At 40.7% G+C, this 25,975-nt stretch overlaps 1 protein-coding gene across 1 annotated transcript; it reads right to left on the bottom strand.

The window, feature by feature from the left end:
* pals1a (protein associated with LIN7 1, MAGUK p55 family member a) lies at positions 1–25,975 on the bottom strand. The gene is made up of 17 exons (XM_078277278.1): positions 25,773–25,975; positions 13,044–13,357; positions 11,861–12,038; positions 10,531–10,631; positions 9,098–9,205; positions 7,973–8,050; positions 7,611–7,751; positions 6,164–6,325; positions 5,869–5,946; positions 5,487–5,670; positions 4,644–4,715; positions 4,348–4,419; positions 3,703–3,870; positions 3,345–3,434; positions 2,543–2,655; positions 1,737–1,847; positions 1–1,611 (listed from the first exon to the last, which is right to left on the bottom strand). The coding sequence occupies exons 2-17, from the start codon at positions 13,224–13,226 to the stop codon at positions 1,435–1,437; spliced, it is 2,016 nt and encodes a 671-aa protein (XP_078133404.1). The 5' UTR covers positions 13,227–13,357; positions 25,773–25,975; the 3' UTR covers positions 1–1,434.

Genomic DNA, 25,975 nt, shown 5'->3' with positions numbered 1-25,975 from the left:
GGGCGACGATACAGATTAGCGCCGCCTGCTGTTATGGAGACGTATTACGTCTCGTCGCTTTGGTGTGTTCCGAGGAACTTTGACCAACTCGGAGAGACTGATCAGTCCAACTGCCTTTTCTGCCGACGGTTGGCCGTCTGGTCGGTGTGTAACTGCCTTTAGGAAGGCTGCAGCTTGAGGCCATGAATCGGCAGAGGAAAGTCAGCATCTAATGCACTGTTGCCGTGTGTACATACATACATAACTGTGTGTGTGTGTGTGTGTGTGTGTGTGTGTGTGTGTGTGTGTGTGTGTGTGTAAATGAGTGTTTTTCATAGCAATAAATGATGTGGCTCAATGTGGATTTAAATTAGTATCATTTCTACACATTTGTGATCAGGACCAACACCAAGGCTGAGTGATTTAATACATAACTAAGTAGGTTGAATAGAAAATCTCATTTTTACATGGATTCCCCAGCACAGAAAAAAGTTAAAAATAATTTGTCATAATTTAAATACTGTTAATCAGAATGGTTGAAATGATCACAGGATAAAGGCAAAGGATGCATCATGAATGAGACCCCACGTGTCCGAGAAAGAACTCTTAAAATAAAACTAAAATAAAAAAAATATATATATTTTCCAGGTCCATATTTTGGTCTCACTAAGAATTGTGACAATAGGAGAAAGAGATTAGTGTTGTATAAATGTCATTGTTGAATACAAAAACATTATGGACCGGTTAGGCACCAACCAAGATCACAGTCAAGACACAAAAAGTTGAAATTGCATGTATTTTACCATTAACAGGTCACCACGTTGTTAGAAAATGCTGATTACGTGCTGAGTGTCTACTCTCTGCAGCACAACAGAGTATTAGGGTCAATGTTAAGAAAAACCCATTCTGAGATTCCAGGAAAAATGTCATAATGTTATGAGAATGAAGCTGGAATTGCAAGAAATAGTAAGAAAAGTCAAATATAACCACCTTTTCCCTGAAATATTATGACTTTGTTCTTTAAATAAGACTTTTTCCTAGTGAAATCACAACCTTATTCCCAAATTTGTAGGAATGTTTATTGTAGAATTCCACCGTTATTTGGTAATATTATGACTTGTCTGTCATTTCCTTGTCAGACTTTTCCTCATAAAATTACACTATCTTGTAATATTATGGCTTTGTTTTCATAAAATTATGAATTCATATGAAAATATTAGGACTTTTTAGTGTAAAATGACAACTTTATGTTGTAACAGTTTCTCATAAAATTACAACTTTATCTCATAACATTTCAACTCTCAAAATCTCAGATTAGTTTTCTCTTAACAGAAGCCCCACTACTCAATCGCAACTCTCACACATCATTTCAGCTTGTAATTTGTTGAATCTCTATAAATGTGTACGCCATTGTCACTCTATGACTGGTGTGTAAATGTGTGTGTGTGTGTGTTTTCAGCGCAGCCAGGAGCAGGGCACCCACTGGGGTTCAGTGTCCAGTTTGTTGATGAGTCGTAGCAGCTCGTTGTAGGCTTTGTCCTGGTCCAGGTTGACGATGACGGCGTCAAACAGGTGACCGCAGCTCTGCTCCATCTCCCGGGCTTTCTCAATGATGTCCCGCAGCTCCTCGGGCTGTCCACCACACACAAACACACACACACACAACACACATTATTGAGACAACCAGAGATGTAAACACCAGTGATGTTAATCGTTGACAGAGTGTAAACAGGCAGTGAAGAAAATGAGACAGGAACCTTGGGGTTTTTGTTGTCTTTAGTCAACAGGGCTCGGAGTCTTTCCTGGGAGGGCGGAGCTATGAAGATGATGTAAGGCTTTAAGTCCGAACTCCTCAGCACCTTTAAAGCCTGTACACACAGACACACACGTAAGGATTCAACACAGACCTTTTAAAATGTTTTAACCTGGACCATATTTTCCCATGCATTGGTGTCTAATTGACTTATGTGAACAATAATCTTTGAAATTATTTCAGAGCAAACATATTTTCACAAATAAATGGGTGAATTAAGGGTTTATTTCAACCAAACCAGAGTGGTGATTGTTGGAACAGTGGAAAGAAGAACCAAGACGGGTTGTGATTAGTCTCGTTTCTGTCGATTTGAATAATGTGTATTATTTTAAATGACTGTTTTTTAAAATGGAGTCTGGTGGGTTTGGGGATAGCAATTTTGGGGCTGTTTCATGGTAAACAAAAAGGATATTACTTTGAAAACAAAAAGGTCTACCTCTGTAGGGATCCTTTCAATAACGTCAGACACTTAGAATAATAATCTGAGCATGTCAGTGGCAAAAACAAGCATGTAAATTGAAGGTGCACAATTGCCCATTAACATTACATTGTAGCTTGTTGCGCTCTGCCAACCCAGTCTCGCTTAATGCTGGACCAATTTCAAACGTTGTTCCCATCTGTCACTTGGACACAAAAAAACTTGGGAAAATAGGGTCTATATTAATAAAAACAAAGTTACCCTTTCTGTAGTGGAAAGATACTCTCTCCCCTCACTGTACCACCCCGCTGAGTCAATGTGTGTGTACATACCTGTGTGTGCAGACAGAGCACACAGATTTTTCCAGTGTTGATGACCTGTCTCACTGAGTCTGTACTTGTCCCGTACAGGTTCTTCTCAAAATCACCAGACTCGATCAGCTTTCCTAGGGAAAAACACAGGGGGGTGAAATTGCATTTGCCACATTTGGGCCAAGTGTAGTAATGGTATAAGTTCATCACACTAGGACAAGTGCCAGATCCAAGACGTCTATGTATTATTTTGACAAAGTTATGTCACTGACAAGTGGTGTGATGGAGTAGGTTGGCTACAGTTCCATGGACCTTAAACTCTTAATAATATTTGCAACTGTTGTCACAGGAGGATCAAGCTGTTTGGAGATGCTCATCTAGCCTTTACCTTTACCATGCTTGTTTATTATTTTCTTTCCCATCTCTTCAGACACCTCCCTCCTTTGCTTTAAAAAGTAGTGTAGACTACTGTTCTCAATTTAAATAGGCTGAATTACTGATTACAATATTAGAGACATGTGTGATACTAATTAAAGAAACTTAATTGTTAAATTAATAATTACATATCATTCTAAATCAATTATTAATTTAGGTTTTCTAAGGAGTACCAACAAATTTGTCCGTGCCATTTTAGAATATCTTTGTAGAATAAGCAATAATTCATCTCTTTTAGTAGTTTCTTTGCTTCTCTGCTTTGTTCTATGACATATGAAAGGCCAGCAAGTATACATGACAAAACGAAGAAGAAGAATGGAGCATTATTTCAACGAGCTGTAAGGTACAGTACCAACACATCAGAGTATTCACTAACGAAAAACCTTACCTGCTGCCAGTTCTGCCTCAAAGGTCTGACGAGACACAAAGTGGTAATCTCGACCACTCAGCTCGCCATCTCGACGGCTCCGTGTGGTGTCTATCACACACACACACACACACACACACACACACACACACAGGTTAGTATATCCACAAACACATTAAAGCATGTATACAGTGTGTGTGTGGATGTGTGTTCAGGGGCGTAGCACAAACTTCTGGGCCCTGTAGAAAGGCATTTTCTATGGGCCCCTGCCCGCATCCACACCTGTGTGTGTGTGTGTGTGTGTATATATATGTATGTGTGTATGTGTGTGTGTGTGTGTGTGTGTGTGTGTGTGTGTGTGTGTGAGAGAAAGTCTTACAGGGTACAGCTCCAGCGAACCGTTCTGGTTGACTGTTGAGAAGTCTCTGTCGAAGCTCTACCTGCCCGCAGCTGGTTGGACCAATCAGTGCAATCGGCCGCTTCCTATTAGCCGGCTGGTGGTACAGTGCCATCTCCTCATAGGTGAGAATCTCCTCGTTATCAATATCTGGGCAAATGGAAAGGAAGAAGCGAATGAAAAAATGACAATGGTCCAAAGGAAAAACTGTTAGAAGACAGGCTAGAGGATAACAAAGAGGACTAGTTTTATCTTATTTGCTTAGAAAATACGCAAATATATTTAGACTCTGTGAATGGTAATATTTATGTAAGCACAGCAAACATTTCCTGTTACATACACTCAGGTGTCCAACTGATCTCTATACTGGAGCATTTCATGTTTATTATTTCCTTTACACTAAGGTGCATTTGATCATATAGCAACTTTCCAATGATGATACTAAAATAAGGACTATTTTGTCCATTAGAATCAAAAATGTGATACCCATTCATGCCTAATTTAGTTTAAATAAGTTTCTTCACAGTTGGTCATCCATGTCTACACTTTCATGCAGATGCTTGACTACAAGTACTAGCCGTTTATATGCACATGAAAGTTGAGTCACAGAAAGACAGAGCGTCATACCATCATTCCTGTGAGTGTTGTACAGCAGCTTCTTTCTCTTCCTCTTGTTCTTCTTTGCACACCACAGCTTCCCTGTAAACAAGCAGACAACTTAAAACACACTTTTGAGCTACAAGGCTTATTGTATTTACTGTACAGGAACATATATATTTTTTACTCAGTTATTTTATTTCAGCATGAGAAATCTAGCCCAAGTTTATACTATAAACAATGTACATTACGCTATAATCAAACTAGAATCTTAAACTGGTTATTCACAGTCATCAGGTTATAGTGTAGAGAGTAGAGCAACGGACCAGACTTCTCCGGCTCCTTGTCTTCTTCTATGGTCTGTTTCATGGCTTCTCTCTGCTGCTGGAAACTCTTCCCTGCGGAAGAAATGAGAATATGAGAGAAAACAAGCATATCATCTCATCATCATATCACGCAACTAAGAGAGAGACACAAGTTGATGCAGTCGAGTGCCACAGCCAACCATCTTGTGCATTTCCCCGCAAGAGTTTGACCATAGACTGTATACAAAATGGACCAACAGATCCCGTTGCTCTGGATGGAGACCAGTGAAGGATATTAGAAGCACTTTTCCGGTGATGGCTGAGCGTTACTGAGCAGCCAGAGAGACGACGTAAATATGACGTGAGCAACCTGTCTGAAAGTTGGAAGTCTTCTGGTAGCTGTGCCAAGAGAAATCTCAATCATTCCCAATCTTGCAGAGACGGAGAGCGTAGGTACATGTAAGGAGATAACATAGGCACAGGCTAATTATTGCTAACTAAAATGCTGGTTAACAATATGTGTTAGCCTATTGTTACAAAAACGTCTGCTACGGAGCCATAACGTGAGGTACAAGGTTATGGAGCCTTTTATACATTGTCGTGTTTCTTTAGAAATAAACAATGGACAAATAAAGTCTTTAAACGCTTCAGATGTAAAGTTATTCGCTGTCAAAGTGGCGCCAAAATGAATGGGAGTCAATGGGATGCTAACAGGAGGTGAGTGCTTGTTAGCATCAAAATGGCGCCATAGGAGCTACGCATTGTGAGGAGAAGCTTACCCCCTTGAGTTTGACTGAGCAGTCTTCAAATGCTCTAACAAAAAAAGAGAAAAATAAAAACGAACGGACAGACGGAGGGAAGTACCTGGTACCAGTCCTGCTAGTGGCTGGTTATCCTCATCTCCGTCCCTGTAAGCCTGCCACCAGTTGGGGTCTGACTGGCTGATAATGTGGAGAATATCTCCTTTCTGGAAAGACAAGCCCAGCTCTCTGCACGGCACGTAGGGGTCATCTGATGGGTCATAGTCGAAATGTGCCTTCACATGGATCTGAAGAGAAAGAAGACTGAGTTTACATTTCCAACAGGAAAAACATCATCATATGTAAATGTTTACATATGTTTGTAGATCATAATTGATTAGAAAATTGTCTGACATTAATTAGAATATGTACGCATGTAATGTTTATTTTGTTTTTTAGGGTCTGTTTTTTAGAGCCCCTCAAATGTTCCCCGGCTCAGCACTCACCACAGACTCCTTGACAGGAGGAGGTCTGCTCTGAGTGCTGGGAATAAGCACAAAGGTCAGGAGGCCGTGCATGTCCGCCTGACACACACACACACACACACACACACACACACACACACACACACACACACACACACACACACACACACACACACACACACAAAGAGAGAGAAAGAGAAAAGCATTTGTTATTTATCAGCTTCAAAGGAGACTATCCTACAAATAGTCACCTTAACATACATAAAAGGGAAAACAAAAAGAAAGAAAATGAATTTAAAAAAAAATGTATACTTACAAGAATATCAAAGACTTGGTTGACATCTTTTCCTCGGATCTCTATGCCATTTATCTCCAGTATTTCATCTCCTTCTGATAAAAGTCCACTCCGTTCAGCTGCTCCGCCTCGAACAATACGACTGATCACTACACTTTCCATTTCATTACGAACAGTTGCCCCCTACAGAACACACACAGAAATGCAGTGGAATGCTGGATGAACATGGATACGATGACTGCAAACCTGTGTTATATACGGCATATTATTTACAGTATATTGGCCCCAGGAAAGACAAAGATGGTACTTGACTGAAGATAATCACAGACACAATATGAAACAGTGCACTTATCCTGAAGGAAAGCTTAAAATGCTTTTCAGAACAAATGTATTTGTCTGTGTTATCTTCAGTTCAACTTCTGCTGACATTTCCAATATCCCATGAGTCTTAGCCACTGAGGTGCTAAAGCTGCAAAGCCTTACAGGGAGCCATAGTTGTTGATAGGGCTTAGGGGAATATGACCTCTGTAATCCATATCGCAATTACTTACACTTAAAGGTCTTTTCAGACGGGGAGCAATTGACACACCTAGTAATGTAGGCTTTATTACATAGGACAGCTGAGATGAGAGAGAGGGAATGACATGCATCAAAGGGCCGCAAGTCAGAATTGAACCCGCAGCCGCTGCAGCAAGGACTGAACCTTTGTACATGCGGATTTACTATAAGAGGCGAGCAGGCAGGTAGGGGGGCACGTCGCGGCTGTGCTCGTCACACGCCTGCCCGCCGCAAGAGTTGAATTGTGTTTAACTTTTTCCTGTGAGAGCAAAATCAATGACCAGAAACTTGCTCTTTGGGAGTTTCCTAAAATAAATAACATAAACAGTAGGGCTTTTGCTAGGAAAAAAGTAGGCACAAGCCTGGATGTATCGGGTAACGCTACGTACAGTGTGAATTACGACTATGCTAATTTAGCTCACTTTAGCTATCAACAATGACAAGTCTGTTGTTAGGATAGACCAGGATTGGCACTATTTGTAATACAGTAGTGCACAGAATCCCCTTGGTTACCACGCATTAATCGCCTGGTGTTTACTCGCAGAGCGTTGTCTGCCTCTCTTTTTACATAAGGAGCACAGCGAGACCCCGCGGATCCAAGCGACTATGCAGGCGAAGTGACGCTTGCCATCTGAGAAGACCGTGACGATGAATGACACTATGTTTTTTAAAATTAGACAGTGCAGTACAAGTAATTTAGAGCCCCCAATCTTCACCTGACTGTGGGAGGAAACCCAAAACAGGCAGTGGAAAAAATGCAATCTCTACACAAAAGGACCCCAGCTGTCCCTCTTTCGGTAATTACACTGAGCAATTATAGTGGAACGAAAGCTAAAATTTAAATGTGTTAGGATGTCAGCTCTCCATATAACTGCCTTTTCGTCGATTTTGAGTGCGTGTTAAGTCTTACCAGTGGTATGTCTTGGGCTTTCTCTATGCGAACCATCTTGACAGTCTCTCCTCCCCACTGGGTCATTGTTTCTCCTTGGGCGGGCAGCGGCTCAGGCTGCATTTCCATCTCTGCTATGCTGTCATGGGCCAGGAGCAATGACTGCAAAACACACACACACACACACACACACACACACACACACACACACACACTTACTTTAGCTATAGGATTAGAGCAATGACAGTCACTACCGAATTCTTTTGTTTATTTGTTAATAAAGCTGTGTGTGCGTGCGTGCGTGCATGTGTGCGTGCGTGCGTGCGTGCGTGCGTGCGTGCGTGCGTGCGTGCGTGCGTGCGTGCGTGTGTGTCTCTACCTACCTGGATGTGTGTGTCTGACAGCAGGCTGTGGAGTTCGAGTCCCTCTTTGTTCTGACTTGACTGGATGAGATTCCTGGCCTGGAACCATGGCAACATAAAACATCATTGACGAGAATCACGAGAAATATTACCACTGCAATAATACATTATAACCGTAGCAAATGCAGACGTTTCTGAACACAAGTCATTTTGCTGTAATTGATTAATTGTGGTACTGCCCTGAAACAAAAATCCCAACAAAATAATTATGGGTTCATATAAAGCTTGGTTCAGATTACAAGGCATTGAGAGGATACTTTATTCTCTATTCACAATCGAGAGAGTAATCTGGTCTGGGCTTTTGGTCTGTGATCAATGTCAGTAACAGTAACAGAGGATCTGATCATGTGAGGGGGTTACAAACAAGATCTGAACTCTCCTGAAGAGCTGCAGAACACAAATTTAAAACTAAATTTGGATTAAATCTGGTAGTTAACAGGCCGATCATGGAGAGACAAGTAAACAAGGAAGAAGAAAGGAGTTTTGAAATGACAACCATGAGGAAACAACAGGTTGGAATATCAATGTATTTCATAGGTAAGATGTAGCAAAGAAGTGTGGCAGGAACCACCTCTATTACATTATATATAATATAGTAGTGCTTTAATATGCGAAGGTGTGCAGCATAAGTAAAACGCCATCGTAACACAGAAAATCCAGGGTTAAACATGAAGTTACCTCGCTTTAACCCTAATCCTGCTTCGTAGTACAGGCCACTGATGTATTCTGGTAGTCGCCCATAAAAAAATCTAACTTTACAGAGTTAGATTCTCTACTTTATTTGTTGTCAGTCCAACAGCTTTAGCAGTCTGTGTCTATGATTACAAAATAAAAGAGTTGGCTAACAGGAATGTGTCTGTGTGTGTGCATGCACATACTGTAAGCACCCATGTTTCAGCTCTAATTGATGCTGAACAGAGCTGCTCTGTCTCCAACCTCGTTATTACATTACACACCCGCTGACCTGGACTGTCACTGTGTGTGTGTGTGTGTGTGTGTGTGTGTGTGTGTGTGTGTGTGTGTGTGTGTGTGTGTGTGTGTGGAATGACAATTGAACATTTTAAAATAAAATAAATTTGAATATACCTCCATGGCCAGTTGAAGTGCCTGTTGTGTGTGTGGGTATGGAGGAGAGGGTCTGTGCATGCTGGTGGCCACTGCATTATGGATCTTCAGCGCTGATTGGAAGTCAGACTAAAAGGAGAAAAAAAACCCAAAACAATCAGCATGTTCTGTCATTCCACTCAACACATTAAGTAGCCTATATATGTCCCCTTTCACATCACTATACCTATATTACCTGTATTTACATTGTTTAGAAGTGAACTACTCTGTGAAATGTTCCTACTTGTGTTACTATGTATCACTGACTGATGAAACAAGTGTTTCATTTATATAATATTCATGAAAGCTTTTGCTGTTTTCACAATGCTGGTGTTCACTAGGGCTTTCTCAGAAAAAAACAAACTTGTTTTGATCATTTACAGTTCTTTTGGAAAACACAGAAGAACAGGGCAGTTAGGGTGAGCGTTGAGAACTAACAACCATGACTGAAAAAAGACATTTTGCCCACCTCACTGCTAATCAAATTAAAACTGAAAATGCAATAGATACTGTTCTGGACACAACAGACTGAGTTTAAAAAGAATTATGGTTCTCTAAGTGCTCTAAAACCCAGGGAAATGCCTGGATAGTTGTTTCAACATTGTTTTTTTCAAGTGTAGAATAACAGCAGATTTCATTTTCGCTTGTTGTCAAGTTCTGCTCCTGTGGGAGTCACCCTAGCGTCATTTAGCATTGTACAGAGGCTCCACTTCTGGGTTCAATTTTTCCTAAAGCATATCAAAAATGCACATTATATTATATCACAAATATCAGAAGGTACTATTTTCGTCACCTACATGCATGAATATTGATTTCATGTGAAGTATTGAATCAATATTGAATAGTATCAAAATCAAATAGTGAGGTCCTTGCCAATGAACAGCCCTATTATTTTCTTTCATGTATATAGTGTTACAATATCTAATGTTCATACTTAATGTAGTCAAAGCTTCAAATAATGCTGTAAACGTATGTAAAAGTAATCCCGGAGAGCAAAAACCTCAAATTTCAGACCGTTGTTAACATTTCCAACAGTGTTTTCTACTAGCGGATTTCTTTACATGGTCGTCTGCTCCAGGCAGGTTACTGGAGTGTTTACATCACATACACTGCTACGTGTAGCTTCATGCTAACATCAGGGAAACCTGTAATCTTGGTTGCAGTTGTCGTTAATGTCAGCCCAACGTCAGATCACATTCCTGCTGGAACGGGTTTTTGGTTGGTTTGATTTCTCACGGTAGAAAGTGGCGCTATACTCCATTACAGTCATTCCAATGCTACATGTGGCTATATGCTAACCTCATGGAAACCTTTAATCTTTGTTGCCGATGTTGTTTATTTCTCCCCAATTTTGGATCACATTGACAATAACACATGGATTAGAAGCTCTCTCCATCTACTTCCTTGTATGTTACCTTGTTTAGTAGTGCAAGAACCAGCTCAATGTCATTCTGACTCTGCTGGTCGGACAGGCAGCCTCGGACCTGCTTCAGTGACAGCAGCAACTCCTCCAACTCTGCAAAAAAAACAACATGTGCACTCATATTAATAACCTTTGACTATTACATATCAACCTTCACATAAGAAAAGACGGTAAAAGGGCTTGACAAAAGAGATTTACTTTACTATCAGATAGGGATCGAGCAATATGTTTTTTTCAGGGCTGAACTGACAGTTGCAACCAATGTACATTTGCAGTACAAATATATGTATATGAACTACACTGCAGACTGAAGTCTTGACTAACGGTGACAAACAGAGTGACGGATGACTCATAAAGGGGACCAGCATTGTTTGAATGTGCATCGGTAGGTCTGTGTTATACAGTCAGGTGTATGAAATGTCTGTATCGTCACTGTGCAGCATTTTTATAAACTATGATAATCTGGTCAAAACTTTGTGTTTTTGCAATATCAGCGTAGAGGACTGCATTGCAACATCAGTTGTATCTGCTGTCTTGCGTTCGAAACAAAACTGCTCACTCAGAGGAGCAGCTTTGACCGTCAGAGGCACACTATCCTTGAGTGGTGTTGACAGGCTGTTACTCGTGATGTGTAACCAATCGGGTAGTGCTGTGGGTGGGACATTGAGTGAGACTACAGAGTGGTAACTGCATCAGAGCCAAAGTATGGCATCTATTCATGAATTACTTTATTGGTAATCAGATTTAAAAAAAGAACAATTTCAATAATAGAAATGCTGAATATCGCAATTGATAACTGGCCAGGGCGATAATCGATCAACACTTATTATCAGATGATGGCAGAAGAGAGCCTGCTTGTCCTGGCTTAAGATTAATGTGTGAGAGAGAGACTGCATCTAATTTCTTAGTCAAGGCTTCAGTTCGACATCGTGTCTTCCTGTTTGTGTGACGGTGTGTGTGTCAACATTACCACCCCTAACAAAGTTTTAATTAAGTCGCCCTCAAGAGCCACTCATGTCCTTCTCTCCTTCCTTGAGGAATTCCCTCCCTAATAGCAGACATGTCCTCCTTACATTCCTTCCTTCCCAGACAGCTTTGTGTCATACCATCTCTTTACGGTCACCCTCCACTGACCCACGATTTTTTTATTTTTTAACTTCCCTCTCACCTCTTTGTTCTTTCCTATCAGAGCTTCACTACATCAATGATCTGCAATTCTACTCTCCTTTGTGTGTGTGTGTGTGTGTGTGTGTGTGTGTGTGTGTGTGTGTGTGTGTGTGTGTGTGTGTGCGTGTGTGCGTGTGTGCGTGTGTGCGTTTTACCCAGCAGTGCGTGTGTGTGCTGGTTGTCGAGTGCTGGCTGCTCTGATGTGTAGGAGTCTTGCAGGAATGTGGGGTTGTCGATGCCGATGTGGGGATGCTGCGAAAGCTTCCTGAGTCTGAGCGAGGTGTTCAGGTCCAACTGCCGACCCTCCTCCTCTCTACGACGGCGAAGATCCTCCTGTACAAACAAAGAAATGCATCATAGACAGAAATAAAAATTGAATTTATGAATGGACAGAAACAAAAACTCCAAACTTAGATTTTCTAAGTGATATGAGGTTTTTTTTTTTTTTTCAAGGCGCTCATTCTTAGTTGATGTTTTCTATCATCCAGTTATCTAGTTTGAGGCACTGTTTACATCATAAGGCTTAATTCCTTTGCAAAAGCTAATTTTTACATTGAATAATCTGCCAATCTATAACCAAGATTACTTTGCTATCAAACATTTAAGTATAACAAAAACCGCCAACCGCAAAAATGACAGAATTTCTCCATGGAAATGAGTAGCTTCATTTTTTCTTATTTAAGTATTTCATCTTCAAACTTGGCATTAAGTAAAAGAACACTTCTCTGTATAATTTTCTTCCCAGGACGCTGAGGCGATGGGAAAGATTGTAGCCGAGCCCTCTCCCCCCTGACACAAACTCTTTGAACCCCACCACTCTGGCAGGAGGCTGTGGTCCATCAGGACCAAAACCTCACGCCATAAAAACAGTTTCTTCTCCTCAGCGGTCAGCCTCACCAACAAGGCCCCGGAGTTAGTAGATTCATTTAGTATAATTGGTATTCTAAAGAAATGAGCATCTAAAAGGCTGGGGTCACAAATATGCTCCTGTACTTGGTTACATTCCATGACTGCTATAAGCTCTTGTGAAGTCAGCTAGTGCAAAGATATGCAGACTATGCTGGCACTGTGTAGTAACTGTGGCATAGTACACTGGTCTTTTATTTGCACTCTTTTTGTCGGTTTCCGTTCTACTTTTGCTTACTTTGCTTTTGCTTACTATTTGAAATCAATGTTAGCAGCCTTGGTTGTTCTTAAAACGCTTTATGAATAAATTTGACTTGCATGTTTTTTGTCGCAACTTTACTGTTGAGTAAAATAAGCACAAGTAAAAAGGGTGTGTGTGTGTGTGTGTGTGTGTGTGTGTGTGTGTGTGTGTGTGTGTGTGTGTGTACATACCTGGTGCTGTCGTATCCTCTCCAGCTGCGCAGAACGTCGGAGCGGTAGCGTTCGACTTCCCAGCTCTCCGGGACAGTCGACAGCCATTTCCCGGTGCTGCTGTCCTCCCCTTAGCTCTTCATCTCCTCCTCCTCCTCCTCCTCCCTCCCCAGCAACATGGCCGTTCAGATGGGAGGTTGTCATCCCGCACACACTCCAAGAGTCAAAAGTGGGTGTGTTTGTGTGGATTGCAGGGATGTTAAGGTATGTATGTCTATATATCAGGTAAGTCTAGGAGGGCAGCTCAGTAAACAGGGCGGCCATGATATCTTCACCTGTGGAAAAAGCAAGACATTATGTCATTAATCTAGTTGGCGACTGCATCCCAACATTCCTCCAACAACACGGATTAGAAGACAGCAACAAAATAAGCGGGTGTGTCCTTCTTACACCCATACCATCAGACCCAGGTCTCTTGAGCGGTGATTTTCTATTTACCTGTGGCCAACCAAGTCTGGTTACAAGTGGTCAAACACAGGATGAATGAGTGTTCACTGTACCACTACAAACACGTCATGCTCGACACCAGCATGCTAAAAGCAAAACACACAACTTACTGGTCGACTGACTGATGATGTACTGGCTAATTACTTTACTAGTTAACTGCTGCATCAACTTACTAACTGGTTATGTTTACTCTGGATAACATCTAACATTTTACTTGTTTAGCGAGTGATTGTTTTACAGAGTGTCCTCACTAGTTTACTTACTGGTTTGTAAACTGACTGGATGACTGCTGGTTCACAAACTGACCTACTAAATGGGCAACTGGTTTACTGACTGACAGTAACCATGGAGTATAACCGGCTGTGTTAGGGTTAACAGACCAGTTTAACCCATTCAGACTGGATCACACATCTGTGTGTGTTTACCTTTAAGACCGGATCGCGCATCTATGCAAAGTCACCATTAAGCCCGGCAAACGCGTCTGCATCATTTTGAGCGGTGTCGTCTTTTTCAAGGCACATGGCCAATTATATGCACTGTGATTGGCTGAAATATTCTTAGGGTGAGTGACAGAGATGCTTAGGGATTTTTTTTTAAACACAAGTGACTAATAAAATGCTTTGCGATTGGTCGAAATAAGCCTACACGTACAGCACGTTTTCTCTTAACCGTCTATGGTTTTGGTCGACATCTCAGCACTCGCTTTCTCTCTTTCTCTTCATCCACAACGTTGTAGCCTACTCTGGTTCAAATGAATAGCCTATATATGGTCATCGAACTGTAACAACCTCATCCACATTGTCGAAATCATTTAAATATTGAGCCATTACATTGAAAATCTTTTAGATAACAGGGGCCTATAATTTCTGTAGCCTACTCCGTAACAACAGACTACCTGGATGCCTTTTTCTCGTCTCTCTCCACACCGCTGTCTTCAGACTTTTGCGTTTTTACCCTTTAGATGGGAACACGACGGTGGAGCGTAAGATTTCCACTCTGGAGGGTGGTTTCACTTTTTTTGCGTTTTTAAGTCCCAAAAACGCCGTTGGCGTATAAACAAAAGGCACATCCGATAAAATATTTTTTCGTTTTCACCCGCGAGCGTCATCGTGTAAACAGGGCCTTAGTGCTATGGTTTCTTAGTGCTATGGTTTCTCAGACGCTTTTATCCAAAGCGACATCCAAATAATACAACAAATTAAATTAACATAAATTAAAATTGTTATGTAAAGTAGAAGTAACCCTCTGTTTTGTTTTGGGGGTTTTTTCTTTAACTTTGTATCAGTGATGTTCACGTGTTACTTTGGTACCTGAAAAGTATAAAATTATGAAATAAAAATGGATCTGTACTGATTTTCAAAATATTCTTGATGTTTTTGTTGTTTATTGATTTAAAAAAAAAAAATGCAGTTGAAGATTATGGCCAAGCAAGTCAGTCAAGTTGAAACCCAAATTTTGACAAATATTTTTGGAAACCTTTAGGTTTCGTTTTAGGCCTAAATGGGTTAACACCACTACACATTCATGACAGTCACTTTATCGCCATCTAAGTCATGTTCTATCTTACTCTCTTTAAAAGGTGCTGTAGGTAGGATTGGGAAGATCCAGGACTTAGCCAAAAAATTTGAACATCGACAACTTCTCAGTCCCTCCCCCCCTTTCCGCTAAAGCCCAAAACAGTCTGCTAAGCCCCTCCCCCCACAAGGGGGAATGAATGCGTGTGCATGAGCAGTGATTGACACACAGTTAGACACCCCCCCTGGCCCTGATTGGAGGATCTGAACAGGGAGCTGTGGATTTTTGCAAATCACACTACAGGCTGTAGGTGGAGCCAGAGGAGCTGGATTATTTTTTAAATGACCTGCTTCATGTACTTCTACTGGAACATAGGGTCAGTTTCAGCAAATATGACAGAAAGTTAGTTTTATAAGTCTAACCTACTGCACCTTAAGTAGTTCAGAGACGAAAACGTCATCATAACAACCCCACCCGCTCTTAACACATAACCATGACAACGGCTTTGTCAACAGCCGGGTGTTTTCCCTGCCCCACCCACACAGAAGGTGGTGGGAGGGAAGAGTGGATGGATGAGAAAACAGAGGGAGGGACAAAAGAGGGCAAGCAAGGTAAAATGATTAACGCTAGCACCACCAGACACTTTAGTGGTACTATAACTGCCAGACCCACGCACAAGAGTCTGTGGCCTTTTATTTGGCTGATGGGCCATTAATGCATCACCCCTCTCCATCTGTATAGCTCTGCGTTATTCCTTATAGCAGCAAGGACACATACAGCCCCCCCCACACACACACACACACACACACACCCCTCTGGGTAAACTATCTAACAGCTTGAACTCACACAAAACTGGTATACTCTTAGCTTTGTAAAATGTGCTATTTTTAAATTGTGCCATCTACTTTTGGAAAAAAGTATTATTTTCATTCTGCCACCCGATACAGTAATAGTTGTTCAGTTCAGTACTCACAAAAGTAGCGGAGATTATTGTGAACACCCGCAAATAAATCGTTTTTCATGAAAAAAAACCAGTTTGGTCCCATCTGATGATGCGTTGAGTTTTATTTTTGCAGGTAAACTAAAATAAATATAATCGCGGTGCAATTTACTGCATTATCACATTTTGTCGAACGACAATAAGTCCCCTCGGCATTTATATTTGTCTCTCCATCTCTCCCGTATGTCGTTCAGTTTAACAGTCTACACACAACCTGCCATCTGATCGTGGACATCCACACCAACCTATACAAATATTACAATTTTTAAGTTAGTGTTTTGTTCAAATGAGCTACATAAATAACATTTCTGATATTATTAAAGTGTATAGCGCACACATCGGACTCCAATGTCGGGACACAACTTTTAGAGTCAGACAGAAAGTGTGAGTATTGTTTTCAATTCTGTTATTTAAACGATGAATACTGTGGGCCTAAATACATTAGTGTGATTATAAGTGAATGAATATTGGCTGCAAATGAGTTTCTATGTTCCATTCATTGTCTCAATGCGCTGTACGGCCATTATGCAAATGGTTCAATTCATCTGCTTCTGGCGGCAAAAGGGGGTGAAAAACAACACTAAAACTCTGTTCATTTGGTTTTCTAAATGTTTTTTCTATCCTAATGACAATATAGGAATGTGCAGAAAAGGTATTTAAAGAAAAGTCAGGGCAGGAGGGGAACAAAGCAGTTTTGAAATATCAACGCCCGATGAGGTTGGCTCTGGCGGTTCTAGTGTTGAATGGAGAGAGGGTGAGTTAAAAACAAACAGGTGAGATGGATGGATGGCTTATCTTTCAGTGCCACAATAACAACAGCATGTTGATATGCTATCTCTTACCAGCAGGACGGACGGACACACACACACACACACACACACACACACACACACACACACACACACACACACACACACACACACACACACACACACACACACACACACACACACACACACACACACACACACACACACACACTTCCATCATGCAGCAATGATGAATACCAGGCAGCCCTGGGAACAAAATTCCACTGACGGGGGAAGGGAGTGTGTCCCGTGTGTCTGAGAGTGAGTGATCAAAACACACTACGCTTGCATTCTCAGTATGTTTTGCACTGGTCATCGTGAAGCCTTGAAAGGTTGGACCCCATCGACACAAACCCAGAGTCAACAGGAGCAGGGCAACACTACTTTTATTTACTACTACTACTACTATATTTTAGTCTGTTCCCCCAGGTGAAAGTTAACAATTGTTGGGACACGTGGTGAAATCCAAATGAAACACTGATGACCGATTAAGAGCTTTTGTTACGCCAAAGACAATCTGCAGTGAAATTCTTGCAAGTGTTGGTTTTTGAACTCATTTGAAATAGTATGCATATTTGTTTATATTAAGGTTACACCATAGAGCTGTGAATCACCAGAAGTTTATTGCACAACTGGAAATGCCCTTTACTTGATTTGTACTGCAGCCATGATTTTATCAAACACAACCCAGACAGCGTGTCTTGTAATGAACCTGGAAGATTGGTGTTCTCGCACAGTGTATAAGGGCCTTAGGACTGTCATCAGTGGAAAAAAATAACAAGGGTTTCGACATTTTGGTATGTCAAGGCATTTTAAAGACCTTTTTAATACCATTTCAAATTAAATTCAATGCCAACTTCACACCCATTCCGACAGAAGTATGAGTAGAAAATGTCAAATCTTTATACATTTTAAACCCTAGAAACTAATTATGTATAAGTAGGCTACTTGAATTAAATAAAACATTTTATTTAAATTATGAGTCATATTTAATACATACGCAACAGCGTAGATTGGTGTTATCGCACAGTGTATAGGGCCCTTAGGACATCAGTGGAAAAAATGAACAAGGGTTTCGACATTTGGTATGACATACCAAATAACATAATGTTAAACTTATTTGTCATTATTTTCATTATAAGCATACATGAATAGTAACAAATATCAGCAACAAGCTTGTCCACCTTTAGGTTTTGCAGTGCTAAAGCTTTCTCTGGATGCCTCAGGTCAGGCAGACAAATATGTCTATCCCACCAGGAGACAGCAATGAAATCACTGAACAATCCTCCGGAAATTCATTCATTAACTACTTTAACCTTTATATTGCTTTCACTAAAAAGGCTGGAATATTGGTCTTTTATTAGTAATGAAACTCACTCCATTCACTTCTCATTTGGTGACCATGCAGTTTCTCTAACATATCTGTGCATTATCAATTAACAATGCTACACCATGGAAAGCCCTCGTTCTTTTTCAATGTTTATTATTATTATTATTACTACTATTATTTATATTATGTTTATCTCTTGGTTCCCAGCGGATTTCCTCTAGGGATTTTTTTCAGCAGCAGGGGGAAAGGGTTAGGGTTTACAGAAAGTTTGCTGATCCGGGACTTCGACTCCCTTCCAGATCAGCAAACGTAGTGTTAGTGTTACACAGGTGAACGTACAGTGTGTATAGTTTGTCAGTGATTAAATACCACAACTCCTCAAGACCCAAGCCAAGTTCCAGTGTGGACCAGCTCCTCTCATATTAGTGACAAGCCGCTCCTCCAAGTTTTGCTTTAGTTGTCTCTCCCTCACTGCGACCGACAACCACTAAGCTTTATGCAAATAATTGCGCAATGAAGTCACCAGTATGCAATTCAGCGTGGAATTCACCCATGGAAAGCCCTGCAATCAAGGTACACACATCATTTCAGGACAACCTGGGCTATCAGGATTTGTATGTGCGGGGATGTCAAATGAAAGACTAAAATGTATAAAAAAAGAAGAAGAAAATACTAAAAAGGACAATGAACCTTTAACCTGTGATTTTTTTTTTTTTTTTTTAACACATCCACGGCTGCCTGAATGACCTGCAGCTCTGTTACAAGGCCCTTCTGCTTGTATTAGGTTTGGGTTAGCTATTAGCTGAGCGAGCTGTCTTTCTCCTGACAACACTTCCCATTATTCTGTCAAAAAGTCAAATATAACATGCTTTAAACATTGCCAGAAGTTTTTCCGTAATCCTGCTGACAAACAAACAAACAAACAAACAAACAAACCAAGCCAAAAACATAACCTCCTTGGCGGAGGTAATAAGTTGAATGCCTTTTGTAAGACGTATATTGATAAAGTTGGCGTTTAAAAATAATTCTCAGTAGTTTTGTAGTTCATTAACCCTTTGCTGGTGAGCCAGAATGTTGATTTAGCTAACTCTGACTTATCCAGGAGGTGCCTGAACTGAATACATGTATTTTCTCCTACTCAGAGACGGGCTCATTAAAATACTATTGCTCTACTGATGTGGAAAGCTAGCAGATCCATGACCTACTTTGAGTAGTGATCCATACATTGTGACTGAAAGCGTTCTTCTGAAGATCATTGTTTCTGGCTGAATGTGCTGTAGATGCGGGAGAAAGGATGAGGCAGGTTTTGGTTTTGACACCCAGTTTAGCTGGAAAAGCCTATATTATTTCTGATGAAGACTTGCAGCCGTTTCTTACTGGATCTCGTCCCTCAGACCAGTGACTAGTTCAATAGGACCTGCTGGATTGCACACTGCTAAGCTACAACCCAACATGACGATCCCTCATACACACAACACCATCTGCTGCCACAGCTTACCCCCTGGTGTGCATGTATAAATGTGTGTGTGTGTGTGTGTGTGTGTGTGTGTGTGTGTGTGTGTGTGTGTGTGTGTGTGTGTGTGTGTCGGAAATTAACACCAGCCAACCATCACATGCAGATGGGCAGAAGGCAAGAAAAAAAGGAAAACGTAACTTTTTTTGTTACAGCAAAGTCAAAGTAAAGACTACAGTTGTAAATTTTTATATTTCATATTAATGCAAGCTTATTGCAGTTAATAACAGATCTTTTGACAACTGCTAAAAAGGCAGACAGACAACCAACAAACATGTCTGATCTGCCAGAAATGTAACTGACAGTCAGACAAATGTCAGACAGCCAGATTGTTGATCGTTCAGTTCAGTCAATCAGATGTCATGACCCCCCTCAAACTGCACGTTAAACGACAATGGTTCTGTCAGAAACCTGGCCTGATTCTGAAATTAGTCATGGACAACGCTGAGTTAATATCAGGCTCAATCTGTACAATGTATGTAGTGTGAAAGCATTCTTTTTGGTGGTTTGGACTACCGAACCAAATACAAGAAGTTCTGGCAGGCTATCGTTGTGTTATAAGACCAGGGAAGCTCCTTTAAGGCATAGCTCAGTGCTTAGTGTGAACGTGAGTGACGGTAATTGTGTTCAGAGCAGACTGCTGTCGGCAATCAGAGCAGAGAATAAATTAGCAGTTTAATTGTTAGGTGGTAGTAAAGAGTAGGTTTCAGTCCGTCTCTGAATAAATGCTGTGGCTTCTCAAAACGCAAGTAACCTTCCTATGTCTTGCTTCTCAACAACGCAACAAAACTTAAAGATTCGAGGTAGCATGGGGAGAGTAGAAGTCAGAAAAACCAGGGAGAGAATAGAGCTCAACAGTCCCGCCCCTCCTCCGAGAGACCTTGGGTTCCGGAAGTAAATTTCCCATTCATTTCTCCCATTGACGTCTGGAAAAATCCGTATATAAAAACAGTTTTAGACCATGCTTTAGGCTAACCAGACGTGATGTGACTCATAAGCATACAACGTATCATTTCGAGTGAAAAAACGAACAGAAAATCCCCAAAAAGTCAAAAGGTACAAGACTGTGTACATATTTTCATTATCGAGCGAACTATGGAACTACTCATCCCATAAACCACCGCGCACCACTGAGGAAGCTAACGTTAGTTTAGCTAACAGCTAATTTGGCTAACCGCCAGCTGAGACAGCATGTAATAACTTTAAAAGAACCTCAAAATAAAACCTAAAAATAACCATTAAAATATATAAACAGCTGTTACGTCAGCTGTAGCCTGCTTTTCCCAGTGTTTAGTTTGAGTTAACGTTATTTTAGACTGAATCAAGCGGTCAGCTAGCGGTTAGCCAAATTAGCTGTTAGCTAAACTAACGTTAGCTTCCCGGTGGAGGCTAACGGCAGAAGCGTGGAACAGATCGTGATTCGTGCAGTGTCGTAAATCCTCGTAAAACAGGATTATCATCTTGCGTATGACGAATCGTGCAGGCAGCACAGATCGGGAACCGACAGCTCCCCCTCCTCACCAGCATGAGTTCCACCAATCAGAGGCATCACTGTGGGATTGTTCAGGATTGTGGGTAATGAAGTACTTATCCAAGACATCGCGAATAAAAGACATTTATCTCAAAACAAGGTTGGTGCCCCATGAACTTGTCATGTCGGCATGCTGGTTTTAAGTCTACCATCGAGGGTTACGACTTATGGCTTATACTCCAATTGTCAATGGAGAAATTGCATTGTATTTTTACATCCGGAACCCGCTGTGGGCGGAACTGTTGAGCTCTACTGGAGAGGACGGGGAAGCCCGTCTACAAACCAATCAAATACAAGTATCGGGAGACGCGGCTCACATACGTGATGACGACAGGACGTAGTTATGCCATGTTTAGTTCTTTGGTGCGCTTGCATAACCGCAGTTTGAAACCACAACTAACCGGATCAAATGTATACAATGTAAGAAAAACATGAACCTTGGTCTGGACTTTTAGGTGTGAAAGGGCCCTTAAAAAGCCAACAAACGCGGTGTGTCATCGGGAGCAGGAGTAGAAGCAGAGCTGCCTCTTATCTTGTGTTCAACAGTGTGCGCATACACACACACACACACACACGGCTGTACCACCCTGTACCAGACAAAGAAAAACAGCCAAAACGAGAGAGAGAGAGAGAGAGAGAGAGGAATACAGACATACGTTTTTATAAATGACGGAGTATAAATACATGAAAATGTAGTAAGTGCCGTCTCAATTAATATAAAAACTGAGTGATCACTTGCTACACTTACTGCAATATGTTATTGTATGGCCATGTAAATATAAGCACTAATGCAAAGGCAAAGCGCAGTATAGCCTATAAAACTACCAAATGTTGCCTGAATGTCAAAAAACTAAATGTTTAATATTCACCTCACTTTGATCTATCTAATTATACCCTTTATTGTTGAATATAATTTGATGCTTACACTTGGTGTAAGAAAAACACAAAAAGCAGTTTCTCTCAGTTTTTGGCATTTTTGCAGATACTCTTTGGCTTTCTATTAAAATGTTTTAATTTATGATGTAAATTCACTAAGTTATTAAAGCCCGTGACAAATATTCATTGTATCTTCAGCCCAATGATTCGGAACCACTCCAGATTTTAACGGGTTGGCCCATTTTACACCCTACCTCCAAGTTTCATGACAATCGGGCCAGTAGTTTTCCCGTAACCCCTGCTGAGGTAACAAACCAACAAACAAACTGATCCCAAAACAATCAAACAACAACAACAACGAAGCATTCAAATATTGATTTGGACGTGCTTACCCTGGCAATGTTCGAACCTTATAGCTTTCGGGTCGGCCCTACCGGTATTGGTTACTGGTTGTTTGAAAGCTCGTGTTTCACCGAGCGCGGGGCTTCTCCACACGAAGAGGAGCGCGGGAGAGACCGGTGAAGTAAAGAGAACGTCGTCCGTAGCCTACCGGTTACAAACAGGCTCGGCCGTGAACAACTCGCTAACTTGAAAAGTGTTCTTTTTGGAGTACGTTATCTTTTGGCTGCTCTTTAGAACTTCAAATTAAACTCAAGTTTTAAATCACCATTTTGAAACCTATGTATTAATGCTGTACTGTGTTTTATTGGTAGAAATGGAGAAATTCATGGGCTATTTCATGTCTGGCTTTAGTGTACAGGGCATTTCAAAACTGGAAAAAAAAGATCGCAATTTAGACCCTCCCATTCAAACAGATCGTGACAGTTTTGGCCATAGCGCCAACCCCTATTATGATGCACTAAATTAGAAAATATGACATAAATGATGATATGATTTCAATAAGCTTTCGTCAATGTCTTAAAAGAACTAAAATGTCTCTAAATCCAGCTTCCTGAACGTGAATATTTTCTGGTTTCTTTTCACCTTTACGACAGTAAACTGAATATCTTTGAGCTGTGGACAAAACAAGACATTTGAGGACATTGTCTTGGCCTTTGGAAAACACTGACCAACATTTTCTTTTCTTTTACCATTTCTGACATTTTATAGACCAAACAACTTATTGACTAATCGTGGAAATAATCAACAGATTAATAGACAATGAAAATAATCGTTAGGCTAGTTGCAGCCCTAGGTAAATGCCTGCTCTAATCTGGCAGTATGACCATCAGTCGGTATATTTAAAATAACAATATTTATATTTCAATATGCCGACTGATGTTAAAAACTGTTAAACTAAGTGTTAATGTTAAACTCATGTACATTTTTTGAATGGTGGAATATCCTCAGAAACAGCATTTCATTTTCACAATTAGTGATACGCTAAAGTAGTAAGATGACTTTAACGACCACCCAACCCATTGTTTCACTGACTGACTGAGGCTGACAGCCTGAAACTGCTAACAAATGCCCAAATACAGCACACTAGAATTAAGCACTGACTAGCCACGGCCAGGGAGGAACCCTTTATCTCAGGCAGAGGACGACACTGGCCAGGTGACCATATCAGTCCCAGTTAGGGCTGTGCAATCAATCAAATTCTGATCGCGATTTCGATTTTGGCTCCTATCGATCATAAAGACAATATAATCAAGAAAAAAGTTTTTTTTTTGCACATTACGTTTTGCAAGTAAACTCTTATTCTGTCTTGTGTTCTGAAGGGGAATTCAAAACGGGAAAGGTATTAAGGGAAATTTCCACTGTTGATTTGTTTCACTGTTTTTTTTTTTTTTCCAAAACTCAATGACTAATTGTGTTAAATAGTCGTGATTTCAATATTGACCAAAATAATTGCAATCATGATTTATTTTTATTTTTTTCATAATCATGCAGCCCTAGCCCCAGTGTAAGTCTAACCCTGATTTGGTGACACATTTTGATTTGGTAGCAGCCTACATTTGGGTCCCAATCAGGTCAGAGGACCAGAGTGAGAATGGGAGTGAGAGAGTGATCGAGAGCATTCCAGAGAACAGAGGACTTCTGTATTTCGCTGGCCTGTGGCCCATTGTGCCTGTCCTCACCTCTCTGCTTCACTAGCTCACAGTGTGTGTACGTGTGTGTCGGTAAAACTCAGCTTTGACCCTATCACCATAGCGATGTGACCTCATACCTGCGGTAGAGACTATCTAAAAGGTCAGTTTGGAGTTTTGGTGCACCATGCTCTTCACTTACTGTTCTATACAACTGTAGACGATGCCACATGCACCTGCAGCTCAGACGCTAGGCAGACCGACTGTAACTGAAAGGTACCTTCAGTTGGCTAGCTCAGTATTCCTACCATGTAACAAAAACCTACTCCTATCCCAGAAAAACCTATTCATCATTTTGTAGCACCCCATACTTCATGAAATATTATTTTTCAAATTGTATAAACTTACATGAAAAATACATGAAAAAGGCTTCTAAGCTGCTGATAAAAGCAAAGTGAACACACACAAACTGGAACTCCTATACTTCAGTATTTTTTTTCATTTCGTTCATTAAGTTAGGCTCAAGTCCAAACTTGTCAGTAACATATCAACTAATACGTATGCCACAATGCAACATAACAAAAACCCAACCCTTTTAGGTTAAACTCCACAGAGATACTGCACTCATTCTGTAACATTCAGAAGCAACATACAAACACTCATAATGGAACCAATACACACGCAAATGCTCAGTCTTTTCCACAGTATGTACTTTGAACCAACATCTATAAATATATAGATCCAAAATGTCTCACTTCCACCAAAAAAAAAAATCCATTGCAACAGCAGCATGCTGGACAGGTTTGACATGTGACAAGCCCAGGTTTCAGTCAACTTCCAATGTCTACAATGCGGAAAGACGAAGACAAAAAATAATTGTATGCCACCACCTGGAATTCAACGCAAGATCAAATATGCGAACCAATCAATCACACATTTCACAGGCCAAGTTTGTGGGAAAACTAATGTTCACAAACCACCTTTAATTTTTAATGTGAGTGGAGTTCAGTGTCTGGTAGTGTTGACAACATTATATAGTAGGGAGAAACTATGTTAGCTAGTTGTCATTAACAAAACTAGAATCCTAACGGTAGCATTGTAACTTTATTAGGACCATACTTTAAAGGACTAACGTTAAACGTAACGTTACTGTAACATTAGCCAACGCTACGTGTTGAAAAATGTAACGTTACAAAACGCAAAATACAGCTTTTTAAACACTGTTCTCTGTTGTAATTGTAGACAGTTACATTATGTCAACGTGTAATTTTACATTGTAAGTTAGCTAGAGTTTCTCTCTGTATTTGACAGGGCGGTGTGACAGCTAGCTAAGGGGAATGACTGTTTTGGGTAGCCAGTTCCACTATCAAAGTAACCCAGAAGTAACGTTAGCTGAGCTAAGGGCTAATTAGCTTCCTTTTCAGTAGAAACAAAGTTTCTTCAGTTGGTACAAACATTTTGCATCAGTTTAGCGACTAGCTATTATAACAAAAACTTACTTTATTTAGCAAGTGTGGATTAATTTTACTTAATGTTATCAGGCTAATGTTAGCAGCTAACTAGCTAGCTTTCTGCTTCCTGCAGCACCTGTTGATAACAAAGCCGCTTCAGTCCAGACAGAAAACACTGGAATACTCACTCTGTTTCTGAGCCGTCCGCGTACTCCTTTAGCTGCTTAATCCAAGAGGGAACTCGTAATTAAGAGTTAATTTTCATCCAACCAGTCGTAGTTCGGGTTCTATTTTTCTAATTTACAGTTTCACTCTGACAGACGTGTTGCTCGTTTATCGGACACGGCAACGCAAACCTCTCTCTTCTCCTCCTCCTCCTCCTCCCAGACTG

This window comes from Sander vitreus, chromosome 20 (genome assembly GCF_031162955.1).
Source record: "Sander vitreus isolate 19-12246 chromosome 20, sanVit1, whole genome shotgun sequence".
In the NCBI taxonomy this organism is placed as follows: Eukaryota; Metazoa; Chordata; class Actinopteri; order Perciformes; family Percidae; genus Sander; species Sander vitreus.
The sequence above is the reverse complement of the archived record's forward strand: the minus strand, read 5'-3'. Positions and strand labels throughout refer to the sequence as shown.

Excerpts from the sequence above, each read along its gene's own strand:
- pals1a (XM_078277278.1), bottom strand. The coding sequence starts at position 13,226 with ATGACAACCTCCCATCTGAACGGCCATGTTGCTGGGGAGGGAGGAGGA. Across the intron at positions 3,871-4,347 it reads CAACACTCACAGGAATGATG|ATATTGATAACGAGGAGATT; the intron begins GTATGACGCTCT and ends CCATTTGCCCAG. Across the intron at positions 1,848-2,542 it reads TGCTCTGTCTGCACACACAG|GCTTTAAAGGTGCTGAGGAG; the intron begins GTATGTACACAC and ends CTGTGTGTACAG.